General features: G+C 42.0%; 1 protein-coding gene across 2 annotated transcripts; it reads left to right on the forward strand.

The window, feature by feature from the left end:
- Positions 1–932: 932 nt before the first annotated feature.
- On the forward strand, positions 933–22,594 carry COX7A2L (cytochrome c oxidase subunit 7A2 like). Of its 2 annotated transcripts, none has more exons than XM_045054656.1 (3): positions 933–953; positions 20,521–20,652; positions 21,721–22,594. In XM_045054656.1, exons 1-3 carry the CDS (start codon positions 948–950, stop codon positions 21,859–21,861), a joined length of 279 nt encoding a protein of 92 aa, XP_044910591.1. In that variant the 5' UTR covers positions 933–947; the 3' UTR covers positions 21,862–22,594. The 2 variants fall into 2 exon arrangements, with proteins under 2 accessions (XP_044910591.1, XP_003984341.1); XM_003984292.6 differs by lacking the exon at positions 933–953 and adding an exon at positions 1,162–1,319.
- The last annotated feature ends 210 nt before the right edge of the window (positions 22,595–22,804 follow it).

Raw genomic sequence — 22,804 nt, forward strand, 5'->3', positions numbered from 1 at the left:
ATACTACTGGAACTTAAAATGGTAGTCCTAGATCTTCCAAGTTCAAGGTCCAAAATTTTCTTTTCTTTTTAAAAATTTATTTTTTTTTTTTTGAGAGAGAGAGAGGGAGGGAGAGAGAGAAAGAGAGACTGCAAGTGGGGGGGGGGCGGCGGGCAGAGAGATAGAGAGGGAGGGAGAGAGAATCCCAAGCAGCCTCTGTGCTGTCAGCACACAGCTGCATGGGCAGCTCCATCCCGGAACCATGAGATCATGACCTGAGCTGAAATCAAGACTTGGAGGCTTAACTGACTGAGCCACCAGATGCCCCTCAAAGATTTTTCAAGTATTTTCAAGTATTTTTAGTCTACTTTCCCTCTACTCCCCACCTCATTCATCTCAAAGGGCAGAGGCCTGAAAAAGGATGAATAACCAACCAATTCCCATAAAACTCAAGTAAGAGTAAAAACTAGTTCTGAGAAACTTTGCAAAATATACATCCTGGTGCTTGAAGTTTAGGTCACTAGGTATTTCTTCTGCACAAAGCACAAGAGGTTATCTTTATATTATTGGGGCGAAATCCCTAACAGCCAGCCCTCTGTACTAAAAAGCTTTCAGCAAAAGATTCCACATTTTCTTATTTGCTCCCCCACTCCCAGGCTGCCGGAGAAGCCCGGCGGACGGGTTCATACTCCGACTGCGTGAGAGCTGGGCGCTTCACCAGGTGACCAAAGAAAGGAAGGAAAGAAATAAGACTGAGCAAATTAAGTTTGGTAAAGGAAGAGAAGCCTTCAAACCAAGAACCGAGTGGCAGCCCCTCAACACTAGCTCTCCCCGCCCCTCCCGCCCAAACCCCGCCCAACCCCGCCCAGGGCCCGCCCCACTCAACCCGGGCGAGTCCCGTAGCCTCCATCCTGGTTTCGTGGGGCGCTTGCGCATTTTTAAGGCGTCTTGGCACTGCCCGAATCTAAATGTGGGTAAGGGGCAGGGAACTTCGTGGTTTCTACAGATACCCCTCCGGCGGCTTTCTGCACTCTCCAAGAGCTTGTTTTTTGTTTTTTTTGTTTTTGCCTTTCTTGGTCATGAGACTCCGGCTTCTTCTTCCCTGATATACTGAAGAGGGCATGTTATAAATTAGGCGATATCCGGGCAGCCCGTCTCCTGGCGCAGGGTCCTTGGGCTGAAGCTTAAGGCGTACGGCAGGGAAGGCAGGGTCCTTCTCTGAGGCAGTCGCGCAGGCACCGGCTGCGGGAAGCCGGTCACCAGGCGTCATGTATTACAAGTTTAGTGGCTTCACGCAGAAGTTGACTGGAACATGGGCTTCCGACGCTTACAGCCCTCAGGTACAGGTAGCTCCAGGCCCTGTCGGACAAAAGTGGCTGCCCGAGCCTCTGTGCCAGGCAGTCGTGGCGCCGGAACCGGGTGGGGTTTCTGCCTGCGGTTCGGTTTAGCTCGGCACCACCCCTCCCGGCGCCTCTCAACATTTTGCGGCGGCCATAAAGGCTCCTAATTCTGTAGCTGCTTCCCCGTCGGGGCTGGCCCGGGGCGGAAGTTGGGCCTGGCACTCAGCTGGGGTCAAGGTGACCTCCGAGGTCGCTGCTTCTGGGTCTTCGGGGTGGCTTGTGGGGTCGGCGTGGCCTAGAATGCGACCCCGGAGTTCGGCTTTGTCCTTTTTAAGGAGGTCTCGCTTTTGGTCTCCTCGGTGCTCCATTGCTTACCCCACCCCGTGTAGCCCAAAAGCCTCATCAAAGCATGAGATTGGAGAGCTGGGATGACAGCACCGAGGGAAGCCATAGGGGCAGGAGAGGATGTAGGATCAGAATTAAGAGACCTAATGGGTTCTTTCAAATGTCCAGGTGAGCCTGGGCAGTTACGTGTAACGACCTTAACGTTTCGCAACGGTGAAATGGTTGATGGCCGTTATTTGAGTCTAAAAAGTATTCCAATTTCATTCAGATTTTGCCAGTTGAAGTTTGTCTCAGTGGTAGACTTTTTTTTAAGTTTACTTATTTGAGAGAGAGCGCGGGCAGAGAGCCAGAGGGAGAGAGAATCCCAAGTAGGCTCCATACCATCAGCACAGAGCCCAAATGGGGGCTCCAGTTCACAAGTGTGAGATACCACCTGGGCTGAAATCAAGAGCTTAACCGACTGAACCACCCAGGTCCCCCTTCGGTTGTAGACTCTTAATATGAGCTAACATCGTGGCTTTGATGCTTTGATTTTATGGCCTTTCCCAGGATTACTTTATCGTGAGCTTAGTTTCATCTAGGGCAGCTTTCCTACAGGTTAAGTGAAATGACTGGCAGTCTTTGGCAGGTGGTTGGTACTTGATAAGTGGTAGCTATTCTCCAGAAGTTGAGTGTTAGATACCCTCATATTCCTTATCCTCGTGGAGTAGTGTGGGAACGGTTCGTGAAATACACAGTTGGAAAACTGGACTGGAATGGTAAGGATCCTAGGTGGGGTGTAAAGAATGCTCTATTATGTTACTTCCTCCTTTTTCTGGGGGACACAGCGGCTTGTCTAAGTGGGGAAGGTGTTTAAGAGTAATTTCAGTCTAAGATTGGATGTGCTGTTAATGTTAACTAGGGTAGAGAGGGAAGAAAGGGCAAGTTTTGGGGGGAGTGTGGGGTTCGGGAGGAAGGGTCCAGGTTTATAAATGTTGACCATTTGATGATGTCATGTTTGGTACCAGCTGGATTTATGAATATGAAGTTTAATAGAGCTGGGTGTCTTCAGCCCATAATTGGTAGAATCTGTGGTGGGGAGGGGATCATCCAGGGAGCATATAAGGAAGAAAGGTGGGAAGATGATTAGGCTACAGAAATGCGAGGCGGAGGGTAGAGGAGGAAAATTTATCAAAAGAACAAACCAGGTGGGGCGCCTGCGTGGCTCAGTCGGTTGAGCGTCCGACTTCAGCTCAGATCATAGTCTTGAGGTTCAAGAGCTCAAGCCCAGCATTGGGCTCTGTGCTGACAGCTGGGAGCCTGGAGCCTGCTCCAGATTCTGTTTCCCTCTCTCTCTGCCCCTCCCCTGCTCCTGCTCTCTCTCTAAAAAATAAACATTTTGAAAAAAACAAACCAAGATTAGAAGGGAAACCATCGTGGTGATGTCACTGACGCCAAATTGGGTCAAAGAAAGATCAAAGGAGGCCAAAGAAGGAATTGTCCATAGGGATTTATTTATTTTGTAGATTACAGGGGAATAGCCATTTCTGTCATATTTGTTTCAAAAGACGTAGTTTTCATGCACTGATCTTAAATGTTACAGTGTAATGAGTTTTGACAAATGCATACACTGTAATCTCCAGCCCTGTTAACATATAGGACATTCCATCACCCCTAGGAAGTTCCCTTCCCTATTCAGACTTTTATAAATAGTTTTGCATGTTTCTGAATTTCAGGGAAGTGGAACCGCATGCTACTCTTTTATAAGGTTTTTTTGTCCTTCCATACTTTTTTTTGGTTTATTTTTGAGAGAGTGATAAAGTACGAGCAGGGGAGGGGCAGAGAGAGGGAGACTGAGAATCCAAGCAGGTTTCAGGCTCTGAGCTGTCAGCACAGAGCCCGATGCAGGGCTTGAACTCATGACGCGAGACCATGACCTGAGCCAAAGTTGGATGCTTAACCAACAGTCACCCAGGTGCCCCAGCATATATTGAAATTAGCTCTCAGAGATTACCCTGAGATTAGCAGAGATTTTTACCCTGAAATGCATGTGGTACAGATAGGGCCTTCAGATTTTTTGCACCTCTTAAATTGTGTTTCTCTTGAGAATTTAAACTTCTTAGTCACTTAAGGATTTCCTTTTTTTCCCCCGGATCTGTTTTTATTTATTTATTTTTAGAGCGTGAGCAAGTGGAGGAGAGGGGCAGAAGGAGAGAGTGAGAGAGAATGTCCCAAGCAGGCTTCATGCTTCTTAGTCACTTAAGGATTTCCTTTATTTAAAATCAGTTTTTTAAATTTTTTATTTGTTTTTATTAAAAAAAATTTTTTGATGTTTATTTTCGACAGAGTGCGAACAGGGGAGGGGCGGAGAAAGAGGGAGACAGAATCTGAAGATGAGCTGTCAGCACAGAGCCTGATGCGGGGGCTCGAACTCAAGAATTGTGAGATCATGACCTGAGCCGAAGTTGGACACTCAACTGACTGAGCCACCCAGGCGCCCCTATTGATTGATTGATTGATTGAAGAGAGCGCGAGCAAGGGCGGGGAGAAGGTGGAGAGAGAGGGAGAGAGAAAATACCCCAAGCAGGCTCCACGCTATTTGCGGAGCCCTGTGCCGGCTTATCCCAGGATTCTGGGAACATGACCTGAGCCGAAATGAAGAGCTCTTTGACTGAACCACCCAGGTGCCCAAGGATTTCTTAAGCCATGTTGAAAGAAGTGATACTGTGTAGACTTTATGGATTTCAGAGTGCTTGTGACAGGCACACACCCCACCCCCACCCCCAAACCAGGTGTTCTGGCTTTGGTAATTAGGAGTACTTTAGTTTTTCCTTTCCTGGAAACGTTAACAATGTAAAATGTATATGTTTGTAACTCTCAGTATTACCTAAAGTGAATAAGCTAACATGCATTGAATAACGTGGTATAGAAAGGCTAGTTTGCTAACAATGGTACAGGTAGATCAATTTGATAAGTAATTGTATTTTCCAGTGGTTGATAGAAAAGTATTTTCCTTTTTGTGTCCTATGTCAAAATAAATCGAGGCTAATAAACACGGAAAGATGCTCAACATCATTAGTCATTAGGGAAATGCAAATCAAAACTACAGTGAGATACCACTTCACACCTGCTAAAATCAGAAGACAGACAACAGGTGTTAGTGAGAACGGGGAAACAGGACCCCTACCGTATTGCTGGTGGGAATGTAAAATGATTCAGCTGTAGCAGGATTCTCCCACAGGGGTGGTGACACCAAGGCTTTTCTTTCCAGGAAGCAACTTTATTCTTGCCCACTCTGCTCAGTTGGGTTTGTACTCAAAGCACTGAGCCCTGAATGCCACGTGGCGTAGTTTTTTAAGACGTTTTTTACTTCTTTGTCTCCCATATATGGTAACACACAAACATGTAGTTTAAGCGGTCTCCTGTTAACAAGGTTGTGAGGGATGTTGTCATTTATGCGTATAGGTCAGGTTGCCTTGAGGTTTTTTTCTTTCCTTAGGGAGGGGACCCTACCACACAGCCACTTTGGAAATAGTCCAGTAGTTTCTTAAAAAGTGAACATTTTGGGGTGCCTGGGTGGTTCATTCATTTAAGTGTCCGACTTTGGCTCAGGTCATGATCTTGCAGTCCATGGGTTCGAGCCCCGTGTCGGGCGGGCTCTGTGCTGACAACTCAGCCTGGAGCCTGCTTCAGATTCTATGTCTCTCTCTCTTTCTCTCTCTGCCCCTCCACCGCTTGTGTGCACACTCACTCTCAAAAATAAATAAACGTTAAAAATTAAAAAAAAAGAAAAAAGAAACGTGTTTACCTTATGACCCAACAGTTCTTCTAATTAAGAGGGCAGGATGACCTTCTAGGTAAAGGGACTTGTGGGAGTGATGGGGTGGGGGCTGCTGCAGGGGAATCACTGAGTAGTAAGTTTAGCTGTGGTAGGTGGAGATAGGTCATGAAGGGTCTAGGATGGTAGGACTTAATTTTGTGAGAAACAAATAGGAATTTGCAAAGCAACTTGATGCAGAAAGTTGCGGTAGAGTCTTATCCAGAGGTTGGAACAAGGACATACTTCTTACCTTTAGTTGCATGAAGGTTTATGATGGAGGAACAAGTATCATAACCAGAGCTGTGCTTCGAAAAGTTAGTCTACTGGGAGAGACCAGTGCCAGGGATGCCTCTTACACCCATAGAATAGTTCAGGGTCTTCTGAATGGGAAAGGAGAAACAGACGTCTGGGACATAAGGACTTAGTGACTGATGAGGGGGATTGTGGAAATGAGAAAGGAGGACTCTGAGATGACAGTAATGAGAGGAGGGTGGTGCTGTCCTTAAAAACAGGGGGCTCCTGAATAGATTTGTGAGAAACTGGGTGAATTTAGGACTTGCAGAGTGTGACGTGTCTGGGAAACATGGAGGTGGTGATATCTAGCTGGCAGGAAGAACTTGAGTCACTGCAGATTGAAACTTGATTCTAGTCCCAAATCAGAGTGCAAGAGGTTTTCGGTTTCTATCAGTTAAAAAACATTTTTTTTTTTTTAATATTTGTTTTTGAGAGAAAGAGAGACCATGAGCAGGAGAGGGGCAGAAAGAGAGGGAGACAGAATCCGAAACAGGGTCCAGGCTCTGAGCTGTCATTACAGAGCCCGACGCGGGGCTCAAACTCAGACTGTGAGATCATGACTTGAGCTGAAGTCAGACGCTTAGCTGACTGAGCCACCCAGGTGCCCCTAAAAATTAAAAAAAAAATTGGGTAATTCTCTTATTTCTTCTCTTTCTCAAACCTAAAAGGTAGAGCAAAAGGGAAACTTGGGCCAGTCAACTTCAGGGGGAAAAAATCAAGCGTACGTCTCTCTAAAAATTTGGAGCAAGTAGTAGGGGCCCTTGGCTGCCTCGTTTGGTGGAGCTGGCCCTCTTGGATCTTGGGGTTGTGAGTTTCAGTCTGTGTTGAGTGTAGAGATTACTTAAAAATAAAATCTTAAAAAAAATTATTTTGGAGCAATTAGACTAAGAAGAATTCAGCTGCTAAATGGTTGTGGTTGAATGGCTTTAACTGTAGGGGTAGTGATTGTGTAAATAGCTAAGAGATTTGCTATTAAAAAGCAAAACTGGGACGCCTGGGTGGCTCAGTCAGTTGAGTGTCCGACTTCGGCTTGGGTCATGATCTCATGGTTCGTGAGTTCGAGCCCTGCATCAGGCTCTGTGCTGACAGCTCAGAGCCTGGAACCTGCTTCGGATTCTGTGTCTCCCTCTCTTTGCCCATCCTGTGCTTGTGCTCTCTCTCTCTCTCTCTCTCTCCAAAAATAAACATTAAAAAAAAAAAAAAAAAAAAAAGCAAAACCTGTGATTTCCATTTGGTCTACAGTCCACTATTTTAAGAACAGCATTCATTCACTAGTTTTCTTCTTCGTGGGAGGTATGGGAGGCTCTGCCATCAAGTGCTGCTTTGGTTTACATGACTTTGGTTCTGAAATACTCAAGTCTACATTGTTGTGAAGCTATAGCTTATTTATACTTGCAACAAATATTTATTGAAGTGCTTTTTGCTTTTTTAAGTCTAGGAAAGTAAGAGCAGTGAACAAAACCTGCCCTCATGGGGCTTCCATTGCAGTCGGGGAGACACAGTAAACGAAGTAAAATACAATATGCTAGGTGCTGAGAAGTGCTGTGGAGAAAGAGGGTAAGTGGGAGGACATGCAGTTTAAAAGGGTGGTGAGAGAGTGTCTCACTGAGAAGGTGACACATGGGCAAAGACCTGAAGGAGGTGAGGGTGCCAGCCACGTGGATACCTAGAGAAGAGCATTGTAGGTAGAGGGAACAATGCCTGATGCCTGGGAGATTTAAGGGGCTTGTCTAGTGGGCTGGGGTGGAGAGAGGGGATGATGTTGGTGGCGGGGTGGTGGGGTTTGAAGGGTGCATCTCACGTGGCCCTGGAAGCCATTGTGGTAATTTTGGGTTTAGCTCAGTGAGATAGGACGCTTTGGGAGAGGTTTGAGCTGAGTAGTGATCTCTCCAATCACTGGTTGCTGCATTAAGAGTAGAATGCAGGGTAGCAAGTGTGGAAATGGAAGGAGGGTGAGCAGTTAAGAGGGTGTCATAAAGATCCAGGGGTTTGGGGGCACCTGGGTGGCTCCGTTGGTTGAGCCTTCGAGGCTTGACACCGGCTCAGGTCATAATCTCCCTCTTTCTCTGCTCCTCCCTTGATCTTGTTCTCTGTAAACTTAAAAAAAAAAAAAAAATCCAGGGGCTTGGACCAGAGTATGCATTGGTGGAGATGGGTGAGACGTGGTCAGATTCTGAATAGATTTTGAAGGTAGAGCCATAAGGATTTACAGTGTGTGTGCAGAATTAAGAACGACTCCAAGGATTTGGGCCAGAAAACCTGTAACTATGCTGTTGTCAGTTTTCAGATGAGGAGGCTCATAATTCTATATTGGGACAGCTGCAACCCTGGAAGAGGCATGCATGAAGGGATTTACTTTCCTGTAAATACAGCTTCTTGGTTAATTAAGTCCACTCTTGAGAACCCCAGTGTCGGTCTTGTCTAGCTGCCTTGAAACATTGGAAACATTGACTGCTTTTAAATTGTTAGGAGCTTTAATGACAGATAGATGAATACCCATTCTTTTTATTGGTGGGGCCAGGACAGTTGAATTATTGATTGTATGGTATAATAAAATTGTGTAGGTTTGAATCCCATCTTCCTAATGGAATCTCTGAGCTTTGTTTTAATCATCTGTAACTTGGGCTGATAATACCTTATTTAGAGGGTTGATGTGAAGAATATTCATGAAGGTTTTGTAGGATTCTGAGGATGTAGAATTTTATGATGTTAAAATATGCATATGAAGAAAGATTGGAGGAGAATATACAATTCATAATGGTTGATGGGATAAGGTAATGGGATTATAGGTAATTTTAAAATTCTATATTCCAAACTTTTACAGTATTCTAAATGGAAATACGGAATTACTTAAAACCATTCAGATGGTTGATACTCCTGTTTTCAGATACTGTTCAACAGCTGCTGTAGTTCTGAATCACTTGATGGGTGAACAAACACTGAGCAATTAGGTATAATCCTTTCTAAAAATGCTCCACATTAGTCCTGTCAAAACAAGAATTTAATTTCAAACCATTTTTGGAGATGCTTGGTATAAAGGATTTTTCAATTTTTGCATTCAAGGAGAAATCCTTAGAGGAGAAAATACAGAGCTCACATGTTAAAATTTTCAGTTCAAAGAGCGATCCTTTTTTGCCTTCTTATCTCAGTCGTTAGGGCCTCTCTTCCCATCTCTGAATCTTTGTGAGTCTGAGTGTATTATATTACTAAATTTAGACTAGTGGCTTACTCACCAAACTTTACATGAATTATTGCTTTTAAGCAGTAGTTGAGAGGGGCAGTGGGGGCAGGTAGTGGAATACTTAAAAACCCAAGTCCTCAGGGGCGCCTGGGTGGCTCAGTTGGTTAAGCATCTAACTTCAACTCAGGTCATGATCTCACAGTTCATGAGTTCGAGCCCCACATTAGGCTCTGTGCTGACAGCTGAGAGCCTGGAGCCTGCTTTTGAATCTGTGACTGACTGACTCTCTCTGTCTCTCTCTGCCCCTCCTCCACTCACACTCGCACGCATGTGCGCGTGCTCGCTCACTCTCTCTCAATAAATAAATAAATGTTAAAAAAGAAAATTAAAAAGCAGAAAACAAACCAAGTCTCTGGACTTTAGAGAGGCCTGAATTTTGGCACTAAACTCCATCTTTTTTGCAACATGCTCTTAGGCAAGTTACCCTCTCTGATGTAGTTTTCTCCTCTATAAAATAGAAACAGTAACATCTTGGTAGGTTTGCTGGCAGGATTAAATGAGATGATGCTGTGAAATGCTTGACAGGATGCTGGGTGTATAACAAGGGCTCAGTAGATAATTAGTGGCTGTTATTCCGTAACATTAATGTCCATAATGGCAGAGATCGTATCTGTCTTCTTCATCGTATATTTTCACTAAGTGTTCAGTAATATGTGCTGAGTGAGTGAACGCAGTGCAGATAATTCCCATTTGTGTGACTATGTCAAAGAAATAGAAACCAAGTTTACTTTTGGAGGGGGGAGTTTAATTGAAGTGTAGTTGATTTACAATATTAGTTTTAGGTGTATACAACGTAGTGATTTCACAATTATATACATTACAAAATGCTCACTACAGTAAGCGTACTTACTGTCTGTCACCTTACAAAGCGATTACGACATTATTGACTATACTGTACTTTTCATCTTCCTGGCATGTATTTTATAACTGGATATTTGTACCTCTTTATTTCCTTCACCTCTTTCGTTCTCTTGATCCCCCTCCCCTCTGGCAACCACCAGTCTGTTCTTTGTATTTGTGGGTCTGTGTATATTTTTTGTTTATTTTTTAGATTTCACACTTAAGTAGAATAATAATGGTATTTGTTTTTTTCTGCCTGACTTATTTCACTTAGAGTACCCTCATTCCTATCCAGGTTGTTGGCCAATGGCAAGATCTCATTTTTATGGCTGAATATTATTCCACATCTTCTTTATCCATTCATCTATTAGTGGACACTTAAGTTGTTTTTGTATTTTGGCTATTGTAAATAATACTGCAGTAAACATAGGGGTGCACTTATCTTTTAGAACTGACATTTTTGTTTTCTTCGAGTAAATACCTAGAAGCAGAATTACTGGTTTGTATGGTATTTGTATTTTTAATTTTTTGAGGAACCTGCATTACTGTCTTCCATAATGGGTGTACCAGTCTGTATTTCCATCAACAGTGGATGAGGTTTGTTTTTTCTTTACATCCTTGCCAGCACTTGGTGTTTCTTGTCTTTTTGATACTTGCCATTCTAAGTGGTGTGAGGTGATACCTCACTGTGGTTTTGATTTGTATTTCCCTGATAATTAGTGATATTGAACAACTTTTTATGTGTCTGTTGGCCGTCTGTAAGTCGTCTTTGGAAAACGTGTGTTCCAGGTCTTCTGTACGTTTTTTTGGTATTGAGTTGTATAAGTTCTTTATGTAGTTTAGATATTAACCCCTTACTGGATGTATCATTTGCACAGATCTTCTCCCATTCAGTAGGTTGCCTTTTTGTTTTGTTGGTTTCCTTCACTGTGCAAAAAGTTTTTAGTTTGACGTAGTCCCAATTTATTTTTGCTTTTTTTTAAAATGTTTGTTTATTTTTGACATAGAGACACACACACATAGAGCATGAGACACACACATAGAGCATGAGACACACACACATAGAGCAGAGAGGGAGGGAGACACAGAATCCGAAGCAGGCTCCAGGCTCTGAGCTGTCAGCACAGAGCCCGATGTGGGGCTCGAACTCACAGACCGTGAGATCATGACCTGAGCCAAAGTTGGATGCTCAACTGACTGAGCCACCCAGGCGCCCCTAAAGATTGGTGCCACATCTGTCAGGCAGTGTTGACAGACTTATCAAAAATGATATTTCCACTCTGCTTAATAGTTCTCTGCTTCTTTCTGTCTCATGGTGGTTCCTCAAGGGCTTTGACAATCAGCAGAGGCAAGAAGGTCCCACTTTAATCTGGGTTTATCTATTTGGAATGGTGAGTTTCGCTGTAATCCCTAGATCCTTCCAATCACCAGTTGCCTTGGCTATGTCATCACCCACCTTTTTTGGAGTCAGACTCAGGCAGCTGATTTTGTGGGTCAGGGCAGACATGGCATCAACTTTCCCACCGGTGCACCTCCATATATGACTTTGATCTCATTAGGGTTGAACTTAGGTGGCCTGGTGAAGGTGGCCGGATGAACCCAGATTTGGGGTGACCAAAAACAGTTGCACCTTCACCTTCTCCACCAAAAGTCAAAAGCTTTTTTTTTTTTTTAAAGTAAACTCTAGGGGCACCTGGGTGGCTCAGTTGGTTAAGTGTCCAGCTTCAGCTCAGGTCATGATCTCACAGTTCATGGGTTTGAGCCCCACATCATGCTCTGTGCTGACAGCTCAGAGCCCAGAGTTTGCTTTGGGTTCTGTGTCTCCCTCTCTCTTTGCCCCTCCCCTGCTCGTGCTCTGTCTCTCTCTGAAAAATAAACATTAAAAAAATAAATACAATAAAATAAAGTAAGCTCTACGCCCAGTGTAGGGCTTGAACTCATGACCCTAGAATCTAGAGTCACATGCTGTGCCACTGAGCCAGTCAGGTGCCCCCAGTTTCATTCTTTTGCATGTAGCTGTCCAGTTTTAATAACACTACTAATGAAGAGACTGCCATTTCCCCATTGTATATTTTTGTCTCCTTTGTTGTAGGGTTGACCATATAAGTGTCAGTGTTGTATTTCTGGGCTCTGTATTCTGTTCTGTTGATCTGTGTTTTAGTGCCAGTACCATACTGTTTTGATTACTGTAGCTTTTAGTATATCTTGAAATTTGCAATTGTGATAACTTTAGCTTTGTTCTTTCTCAAGATTGCTTTGGCTATTTGGGATCTTTTGTGATTCCGTACAAATTTTAGGGTTATTCTAGGTCTGTGAAAAATCTTACTGGTATTTTGATAGGGATTGCATTGAATATGTAGGTTGCTTTGGGTTATGTGGGCATTGTAACAGTATGAATTCTTCCAATTAACGAGCCTGGTATATTTTTTCATTTATGTGTGTCTTCAATTTCTTTCATTACTGTCTTAATAGTTTTTGAAGTGCAGGTCTTTCACCTCCTTGGTTAAATTTATTCCTTAGATATTTTATTCTTTTTGATGCAGTTGTAAGTGGGATTGTTTCCTTAATCTCTCTGCTTCTTCATTGTTAGTAGATATCAAAATGCCACAGGTTTCTTTAATTTTGTATCTTGCAACTTTACATGTATTGTAATAGTTTTTTGGTTGAGCCTTTAGGGTTTTCTTTTCCTTTTTATTTTTCTTTTTTAATTTTTTTATTTTTTAGAGAGAGAACATGAACAGGAGAGAGGGACAGAGGGAGAGAATCTTAAGCAGGGCTCAATCTCACACCCTGGGATCATGACTTGAGCTGAAATCGTGAGTCAGACACTCAGCTGACGGAGCCATCCAGGTGCCCCTAGGGTTTTTCTTATGTCAGCTGCAAATAGTGAAAGTTTTTACTTTTCTCTTACCAATTAGGATATGTTTTATTTCTTTTTCTTGTTTGATTACTGTGGCTAAGACTTCCAATACTGTGTTGAATAAAAGTGAAAATGGACATTCTTGTCTTGTTCCTGATCTTGGAGAAAAAGCTTTCACTTTTCACCATTGAGTATGATGTTAGCTGTGGATTTGTTATATATGGTCTTTATTATGTTGAGGTATGTTCCCTCTAAACCCACTTTGTTGAGAGTTTTTATCATGAATGGGTACGATGTTTTTTCTCATCTGTTGAGGTGATAATGTGATTTTTATCCTTCATTTTGTTAATGTTGTGTATCACTTTGATTTGTGGATATGAAACCAATCTTGCATCCTGGAGTAAATTCCACTTGATCGTGGTGAATGATCTTTTTAATGTATTGTTGAATTTAGTTTGCTAATTTTGTTGAGTATTTTTTGCATCTGTATTCATCAGAGATACTGGACTGTTAGATATATCTATATATATCTATATCTATATACATAAAATTTGTATTGTTTTTGGTTTTGTTATCAGGGTAATGCTCACTTTGTAGAATGAATTTAGAAGAGTTTTTTGGAATCATTTGAGAAAGATAACTGTTAACTCTCTTTTTTCTTACTATTTTTTTATTTAAAAAAATTTTAACATTTATTTTTAAGAGACAGTGACAGAGGCATAGAGAGAGGGAGAAATAGAATCTGAAACAGGATCCAGGCTCTGAGCTGTCAGCATAGAGCCTGACATGGGGTTTGAACTCGTGAATCGCAAGACCATGACCTGAGTTAAAGTCAGATGCTTCACTGAGCCACCCAGTTGCCCCTCTTATTATTTTTTTTTAATGTTTATTTTATTTTTGAGAGAGAGAGAAACAGAGTGTGAGCAGGGGAGGGGCAGAGAGAGAGAGAGGGAGACACAGAATCTGAAGCAGGCTGCAGGCTCTGAGCTGTCAGCACAGAACCTGACGTAGGGCTGGAACTCACGAACTGAGAGATCATGACCTGAGCCAAAGTCGGATGCTTAACCGACTGAGCCACCCAGGTGCCCCTTAACTCTTCTTTAAATATTTAGTAGAATTTGCTTGTGAAGCATGTGGTCCTGGGCTTTTCTTTCTTGGGAGGTTTTTTTTTTCATTACAGCTTCACTTTCACTGCTAATAATTGGTCTGCTCAGGTTTTCTATTTCTTCCTGATTGAGTCTTCGAAGAATTGCATGTTTGTAGGAATTTGTCCATTTCTTCTAAGTTGTCCAACTTGTTGGCATATAATTTTCATAATAGTCTCTTACAATCCTTTGTATTTCTGTGGTGTCAGTTGTAACTTCTATTTGTGATTTTGTTTGAGGTCTCTTTTTCTCGGTAAGTCTGGCTAAAGGTTTATCAATTTTGTTTATCTTTTTGAAGAACTAGCTCTTAGTTTCATTGATCTTTTTTTAGTCCCCATTTCACTTATTTCTACTATTAGTCTGTGTTTAACTTCGTTCTACTATAATTGTTATTTTCTTCTTTCTACTAACTTTGGTCTTTGTTCTTTTTCTGGTTCCTTTAGGTGTAAAGTTAAGATTGAGATTATTTCTTGTTTCTTGAAGTGGACCTTCATTGCTATAAACTTCCCTCTTAGAACTGCTTTTGTTGTATCCCAGAGATTTTGAACATTGTTTCCATTTTCATTTCTCCATGGATTTTTTTATTTTTTAAGTTTTTTTTTTTTTCAACGTTTATTTGTTTTTGGGACAGAGAGAGAGCATGAACGGGGGAGGGGCAGAGAGAGAGGGAGACGCAGAATCGGAAACAGGCTCCAGGCTCCAGGCTCCGAGCCATCAGCCCAGAGCCTGACGCGGGGCTCGAGCTCACGGACCACGAGATCGTGACCTGGCTGAAGTCGGATGCTTAACCGACTGCGCCACCCAGGCGCCCCTCTCCATGGATTTTTAAATTTCCCTTTTGATTTCTTTGACCCATGGGTTGTTTAGGAGCATGTTGTTTAGCCTCCATGTGTTTTTGTTTTTTTCCATTTTTTTCCCTGTAATTGATTTCTGGTTTCATACTGTTGTGATTGGAGAAGATGCTCTGTCTTATTAAATTAATTGAGACTTGTGGCCTAATATGTAATCTGTCCTGGAGAGTGTTCCACGTACACTTGAAAAGAATGTATATTCTGCTGTTTTGGGATGGAATATTCTATATATATCTGCTAGGTCTGTCTGGTTTAATGTTGTTCAAAGCCATATTGATTTTTATGTCTGGATGCTTTATCCATTGATGTAAGTGGGTTGTTAAAGTCCCCTGCTGTTATTGTGTTACTGTTAATTTCTCCCTTTGTGCCTATTACTATTTGCTCTGTATATGGTGCCCCTGTGTTGGGTGCATGGATAGATATTTACAGTTGTTATATCGTCTTGTTGGATTAATCCCTTTATATAATGCCCTTCTTTGTCTCTTATTAGAATTTTTGTTCTAAAATTTTTTTAATGTTAATTTATTTTCGAGAGAGCTCTCACATGGGTGGGGAAGGGGCAGAGAGAGAGGGAGACACAGAATCTGAAGCAGGCTCCAGGTTCTGAGCTGTCAGCACAAACACCAATGTGAGGCTTGAATTCACTAACTACACGATCTTAGCCTGAGCTCAAGTTAGACAGTTAACCACCTGAGCCACCCAGGTGCCCCTTTACTGTCTTTGTTTTAAATTCTACTTTGTCTGACATTAAGTATGCTATCCCAGCTTTCTTTTTGCTTCCATTTATGTGGGGAATATATATATTTTTTATGTCCCTTAACTTTCAGTTTGTATGTGTCTTTAGGACTGAAAGAGCCTCTGGTAGGCAGCATATAGATGGGTCTTGTTTTTTATTCCTTGAGTCACCTTGTCTTTTGATTGGAGTATTTAGACCATTTACATTTAAAGTAATAATTGACAGGTTTATGCTTATTGCTGTTGTGTCAATTGTGTTCTTATTGTTTTTGTAGGTTTTGTTTCTTCTACTTGCTTCTCTTGTAATTGATGACTTTAGTGTTTTACTTGGATTCCTTTCTTTTTATTTTTTGTGGATTTTTATAGGTGTATGGTTAGCATGAGGTTCATATATAACATCCTAAGTATATAGCAGTCTATATTAAGTTGATGGTTGCTTAAGTTCAAACACATTCTAAAAGCACTACATAATAAACCCTCCCCCATGTTTTATGTGTATAATGTCATATTTTACATCTTTTTATTTTGTGACTATCAGTGAATTAAAAAAATTTTTCTTTAATGTTTATTTTTGAGATAGAGACAGGCAGGCTCCAGGCTCTGAGCTGTCAGCACAGAGCCTGACGTGGGGCTCGAACCCATGAACGGTGAGATTGAGCTGAACCCATGACCTGAGCTGAAGTCGGACGCTTAACTGACTGAGCCACACAGGCACCCCAACGAATTTTTTATTAATATTTATTTTGAGAGAGAACACAAGCAGGAGGAGGAGAGGGGCAGAGAGAGGTAGAGAGAGAATCCCAAGCAGCCTTCATGCTGTCAGCGCAGAGCCTGACATGGGGCTTGATTCCACGAGTTGTGAGATCATGACCTGAGCCAAAATCAAGAGTTGGACACTTAACCCGCTGAGCCCCTCAGGCACCCCTCAGCAAATTTTTTAGATGTAATTGATTTTACTACTCTTGTCTTTGAACTTTCATACCAGTTTTATAAGTGATTGATTTACTACCTTTATTATGTTTGTTTTTACCAGTGAAGTTTTTTTCCTTTCATAATTTTCTTTTAGTTATGGCCTTTTCTTTTCCACTTAAAGTCCCTTTAACATTTCTTCTAAGGTTAGTTAAGTGGTGATGAACTTCTTTAACTTTTGTCTGGGAAACTCTTATTTGTCCTTCAGTTCTGAATGATAATCTGGTCAGGTAGAGCATTCTTGGTTATAGGGTTTTTCCTTTCAGTCAATGCTTTGCATATATTGTGCCACTCCTTTCTGGTCTGCACTGATTTTGCTGGAAAATCAGCTGATAGCCTTTATGGGGTTTTCTTTGTACATAATTAGTTGCTTATCTCTTGCTCCTTTTGAGATTCTGTCTTTAATTTTTGACATTTTGTTGTTATTGTGTCTTGGTACGGACCTTCCTGGGTTCATCTTGTTTGGGACTTTCTCTGCTTCCTGAACCTAGATGTCTGCTTTTCCCAGGTTAGAGAAGTTTTCAGCTGTTATTTCTTTAAATAACTTTTCTGCCCCTTTCTCTCTTTTCCTTCCAGGACCCCTATGATGTGAATAGTAGTACAGTTGACATTATCACATGGGTCCCTTTAACCTATCCACATTTTTTTCTTTTATTTTTTAATGTTTTTATTTTTGAGAGAGAGTGTGAGCGGGGGAGGGGAAGGGGCAGAGAAAGAGAGAGAGAGAGAGAGAGAGAAAACACAGAATCCGAAGCAGGCTCCAGGCTGAGCTGTCAGCATAGAGCCAGATGTTGGACTTGAACTCGTGAACCATGAGATCATGACCTGAGCTGAAGTCAGGTGCTCAACCTACTGAGCCACCCAGGTGCCCCATCCTCATTTTTTCTTATTCTTTCCTTTTGCTGTTCAGCTTGGGTGCTTTCTGTTACTTTGTCTTCCAGATTGTTGATCTGTTTATCTGTATCTTCTAATCTGCTGATTCCTTCTAGTGGTTTTTCATTTCAGTTACTGTATTTTTCAACACTGATTGGTTCTTTCCTAGTTCTTCTTTGAGTTCTCTTAAACTCTTCCTCAATTCTGGTGAGCATCTTTATGACCATTGCTTTGAACTCTTTATCAGGTAGATTGCTTATCTCCATTTTTTTGGGTTCTTTTTCTGAAGTTTTGTTCTTTTCTTTGGAATGTATTCTTTTTTCTCATTTTGTTTGACGGTCTATGTTTGTTTCTATGAATTAGGTGAAACAGTTACCTTCTCCAGTCTTAAAGGGGTAGCTTTGTGTAGGAATGTGCCTTGTATAGACTGTGTGTGCCTGGTGGCTTTGTTTGGCTAGAGCTGTAGTGGGCATGGGCTGAGGGCACATTCACAGGGCACATTCCCTGTGGGATGGTGGGAGCTGGGGTGCGTTCAGACCAGGTGGTTCAGGAGTGCTTGGTTCCAGTGCTGCCCTACTGGGACAGCAGGAGCTGGGTTGTCCTCAGGCTCTCCACCTTGGGCCTCTCCCTGGTGGGATGGCTGAAAGAGCCTCTGGTAGGGCAGGTATGGGTTGGGGTGCTCTGCATAGGAAGTACCCTGGCTGGCTGGAGCTGAAGCAGATGCAGGCCCGGGTGTCCCAGGGTGCTTCTTGCCTGGGCCACCTTGGTGAGATAGCTAGGGCTGTAGTTGGTGCAGGCTGGGGTAGCACCTTGGTGGGACCGTTGGAAGTGAGGCAGGTGCATGTGGTGGGGGACACCTGCAGCTGGTGTGTGGGCTAGGGCCTGGGGCTAGAGGGTACAGGCTGGCTAGAGTGCCTGCTCCCATCTGCACTATCAAGGTAGAGGGGGGAACATAATGGTGCTTGCTAGCACCTTCTAACCAAAGAGAGTTCTAACAGTTCCCCTACCATTTAGTAGTTGCTCTAGGGTTAATAAATGGGTTTCCTTCACTTACAGTCTATTTACTGTTTATACTGTTGTGTGTGTGCGGTTTTTTGTTTTTTGTTTTTTTGGGTTTTTTTGGGTTTTTTTTGCCATGGCTCAGGTTGGGTGAATCTGTGCAGGCCTATCTGTGCTATCCCTCCCTACTTCAGTTCCTCTTATCAGGGTGGGATTCCTATTGTTACATTTCTATTGTTAACACCCCCCTTCCCCCCATCTCTGTCTCCAGCTGTTCTCTGTGTGGTCACGCTATCCTTTGTTGTGTGGAAGCTGTTGAATCAGCCTTCAGTTCTTATTCAGGAGGAATTGCTCTCTATGTAGGTGTAGATCTGGTGTGTTCCTGGGAGGAGGTGAGTTCAGCGTCTTTCTGTGCTGCCGTCTAGGACCGAAACCCAAGTTTGCTTTAATACTTTTTTGTTGCCCTGTTGATCCTAATGCTTACCTGGTAGGAGTATCATTGAGGCTTTCAATAATATGATCTTTAGGTCTTGTCAGTTATAGGTAAATTTATATTTCTTTGAAGAGATCAAGAACCAGGGGTCTGACAACTATGTTAATTTGAGCAAAGGGTTTTTTTTCCTCCTTCATCTGTAAAATAGAAGAGGGTGGGCTTGAACTCTGCTTCCTAACTTTAAGTTTTTATTTTTTTGTAGTTAGAATTTAATATAAAAGGATGTGTTTTATTGGTTTGTAACTCTAGCTCCTGTCTTAATGTGCAGGTTATTTTGGAGAACCATCTTTATCTGTATTTGCCACTGTAGATTTACTCCATCAGATAGAAAGCCAGAGTTTCCCTTGGGTTCCTTTTTTTTTTTTTTAAATAGCTTTATTGAAATATAATTCACATACCATACATTCACTCATTTAAAGTGTACAACTCAGTGTTTTAGTGTAACCATGTGCAACCATTACCGCATTAATTTTAGAGCATTTTCATGCCCTTGAGAAGAAACCTATAACCTGCAGTTATCACCCCCCTATTGCTTATTCCCCAGCCCTAAGCAGCTGCTTATCTACTTTCCGTTTTTCTAGGTTTTCTTGCTTTGGACTTTCATATGAATGGGATCATATAATCTGTGGTCTTTTGACGAGCTTCTTTTACTTGGCATAGCCTGTAACAGTACTTTGTTTTTCTTCCCCTTTAAGTTCTTTTTAAGCCTGTGGGTCCTTCTATCCATATGGCTCTGGGAGTTGCTAATAGCAAACCTGTGTTAACTCCCAAGTCTCCTTCTGTTTATATTTATTGGCTGTAAATATTCAATGTTAAGCACATATTTATTATCTCATGCTGTTTTTTCAGTGGTAGATACTATTACTTTTGTATACATGTCACAGATGAGAACATTGAAGTTTCCTTAAGTTTTATTATTTGTTTTTTAACTTACGGGTTTATTAATGCCGGAAATTTCAATTGCTCTAATTTTTTTGTTTTCTGGTCCCGAAAGACAAGTCTCTTACCATTGCAGGCTCTTTTAGATTGGGCTTTTTCTTTACAGTGTGTCTGGAAAGTTTCTGAAGTCTACTCTGGGGTTAGAAATCCTGTGTTAGTACATCAGCTCACCCAGGGGGAGAAAAGGGACAGCCAGGTCCCTTTTGAAATGTAGCCAAAAGTTCATACAGGTTAAAAATGTTTTATTGAGGGGCACCTGGGTGGCAGAGTCAGTTAAGCATCTGACTTCAGCTCAGGTTATGATCTCACTGTTCATGAGTTTGAGCCCTACATTGGGCTCTGTGCTGACAGCTCAGAGCCTGGAGCCAGCTTTGGGTTCTGTGTCTCCTTCCCTCTGCCCCTCCCCCATTCATTTTCTCTCTCTCTCTCTCTCTCTCTCTCTCTCGCTCGCTCACTCTCGCTCTCAAAAATAAAAATCTTAAAAATGTTTTATTGATTTGATAGGAAGGTGGACATAATAGGTTTTCTGGAAGCTCAGATTGGGCTTTTGTGATTGTTTGCTTCTCTCTCCCTCACCTCAAACCCCCATCTTAATGGCAGGGAATTCTTGATGGGGTTTGCTGTGGGAAAGTGTTTTGTTAAAAGTTTAAGGACTTTAAATCTTAAAATTAAAGGCCTTGTAATGCAAACTTGGAGAGCCTTTCCTTCCCTCTTGTGTGGTTGAATGACTGCCTCCGTGATTCCAGATAGCCTGCTTGTTGAAGGTTGTTCATATGCCCAGACATGCTTTCAACTTGACATTTTCCTTTTTCTTACAGGGATTAAGGCCTGTGGTTTCCACAGAAGCACCGCCTATCATATTTGCCACACCCACCAAACTGAGTTCTGATTTTACTGCATATGATTATGCTGGGAAAAACAAAGTTCCTGAGCTGCAGAAGCTTTTCCAGGTGAGAGAAAACACTAGAGGAGACACTAGAGAATGACTTGTTATTTTGGCAATGAGTTTTCTTCTAATTGTTTTTGCTTGCTTGATATTAAAATTCACTGAGCTGTTAGAAGAGGCTCTCTTGGGTTTGCTGATCAACAGAGAGCAGCCAGAATTGGATTTCAGAATATTATTAATGTTAATCTACATACAGATAATTGAGAGGTCAGTGGCCCGGCTGCATCTCTGGTGCTGTGGGAGCGAGTGTTTGTTATTGCTGTTGCTAGAAGGTAGCTTCCCATATCCTCAGAAATATGTGCAGATTCAGGACTGGCTTGGGGACTTTTGGTCAGGTTAATCCCTTTTTTTTTTTTTTTTTTAGGTTAATCCCTTTTTAATCTGATAAATAAGACTTGATTGGGCATTTGGAGTCTTGAGATATAGTGGGGGAGGGAGTTTGGAGACTGCGCAAAATAATGGATTAAACATTTTATGGAGACTCTCTTTTTTAAAGGTTTTGTTATCTTTTTAAGTAGGCTCCAGGCCCAGGGTTTGAACTCACAACCCTGAGATTAAGAGTTACGTGCTCTACCAGCTGAGCCAGCCAGGTGCCCCTAGAGTCTTTTTCTTTTTAAACAAGGGTTTACCAGCTTAATGGAAAGAAACTGAATACAACATGGACTTGAGCCTACTAACTGACCTGGTGTGCTCAGACATCACTGACTAATGATCAGAAGTCAAACTAAATGTGGAGCATGTCTTGTGCCTGCAGTCATTTAGCTGTGGGTTACTTTTGCCTTTAAAAGAAATTCACCAGTGCGACTGGCCTAGTTAAGCAATATATGATAAATTCCTTAGAAACTTGAAATTTGTTGCATGCAGGTTCCTGAGGCCCCATTTTGGAGAATGACTTTGGCCTTCCAAGCTTTAGTTGCGTATTTAAGAAAATGTACACCACTGTTGAGTCAGGATTCTAAGGGATTGGGGGTTTTTCCCCTGCAGTGTGTTGATGGCTTAGTTATGAAGACCTATTAGCCTAAACTGTAAAGTCTTCTTATTAACCATGTCCTTGATAATCCTTGCTTTCCAGAAGTCCGACGGTGTGCCCATCCACCTAAAACGAGGCCTGCCTGACCAAATGTTGTACCGGACCACCATGGCGCTGACAGTGGGAGGGACCATCTACTGCCTGATTGCTCTCTACATGGCTTCGCAGCCCAAAAACAAATGAGTTAGGCTGCAGAGGACTGGTTTGCTTTTTGGCATAAACCCTTTGAATTTTCATTTTTCATTGTTGTGTAAACATTTTCTTTTTTACTTGAATGGTTTACTTAACATTTTCCCAGAAAAATAGATATTAAGGGCATATTTTGGTTTGTTTATGAAATGCACATGGTCCATCAGAGCTCATTGGATAGTTAAGACTATTGTTTAAAGAAATGCTGCTGCTCTTTGAGCTCCTGATTTCCCTGGAGGTTCTGGATGAAGGTTGCACACAGGCTCATTAACAGCAGTCTGTGTGGAGATCCTTAGGGACTTATGGTGGTGTTTTTGTGCATGGGGTGCAGAAGCCTTTCTGGATTTGGATGTGACTGAGGAAGGAAGACAGAAGCCAAGGCCAGGAGCATGAAACAGGAGTTTGAGTTAGTAGACACCTTAGGGATTTTTCCTTCTTGTGACAAGATGTTAAGAAAAATTATTTGTTGCCTGCCTCTATTCATCGGGCAGTTTGTTTCCAAGGGTTATTTGCCTCATCTCCGATCACTAGTGAAATTTTATGTGTAATTGTTATGTATTTATTCCACCTTGGGAACAGAGAACACCTGTTTAGTGTTGCACTTTAGAGCAATGTGTTTTATTAATGCAGCTGTGACACAGATTCTCCTTTACCTTTTCAAAATGTTATGGCTTTAAATTGTGATTTATTTTGAATGTGGAATAAATACATGAATGAAAAATATAAATTTTGAAGTCCTTTTGAATGACCTTTCAGAATACTTTCAGAAAACCAGAGGCATCTTAAACCTGAGTCTAATTTCTTTCTTTTTAATTGGGCACCAGATAATCTTTACAAAGTAGTTCCTCAAAGTTAAGTAATAGGCCAATGGCATATTGATGATTACCATATGGTTCCTTGTAAGAAACCAGCTTGCCCCTTCGTGAAATGTGCCTGT

This window comes from Felis catus, chromosome A3 (genome assembly GCF_018350175.1).
Source record: "Felis catus isolate Fca126 chromosome A3, F.catus_Fca126_mat1.0, whole genome shotgun sequence".
NCBI lineage: Eukaryota > Metazoa > Chordata > Mammalia > Carnivora > Felidae > Felis > Felis catus.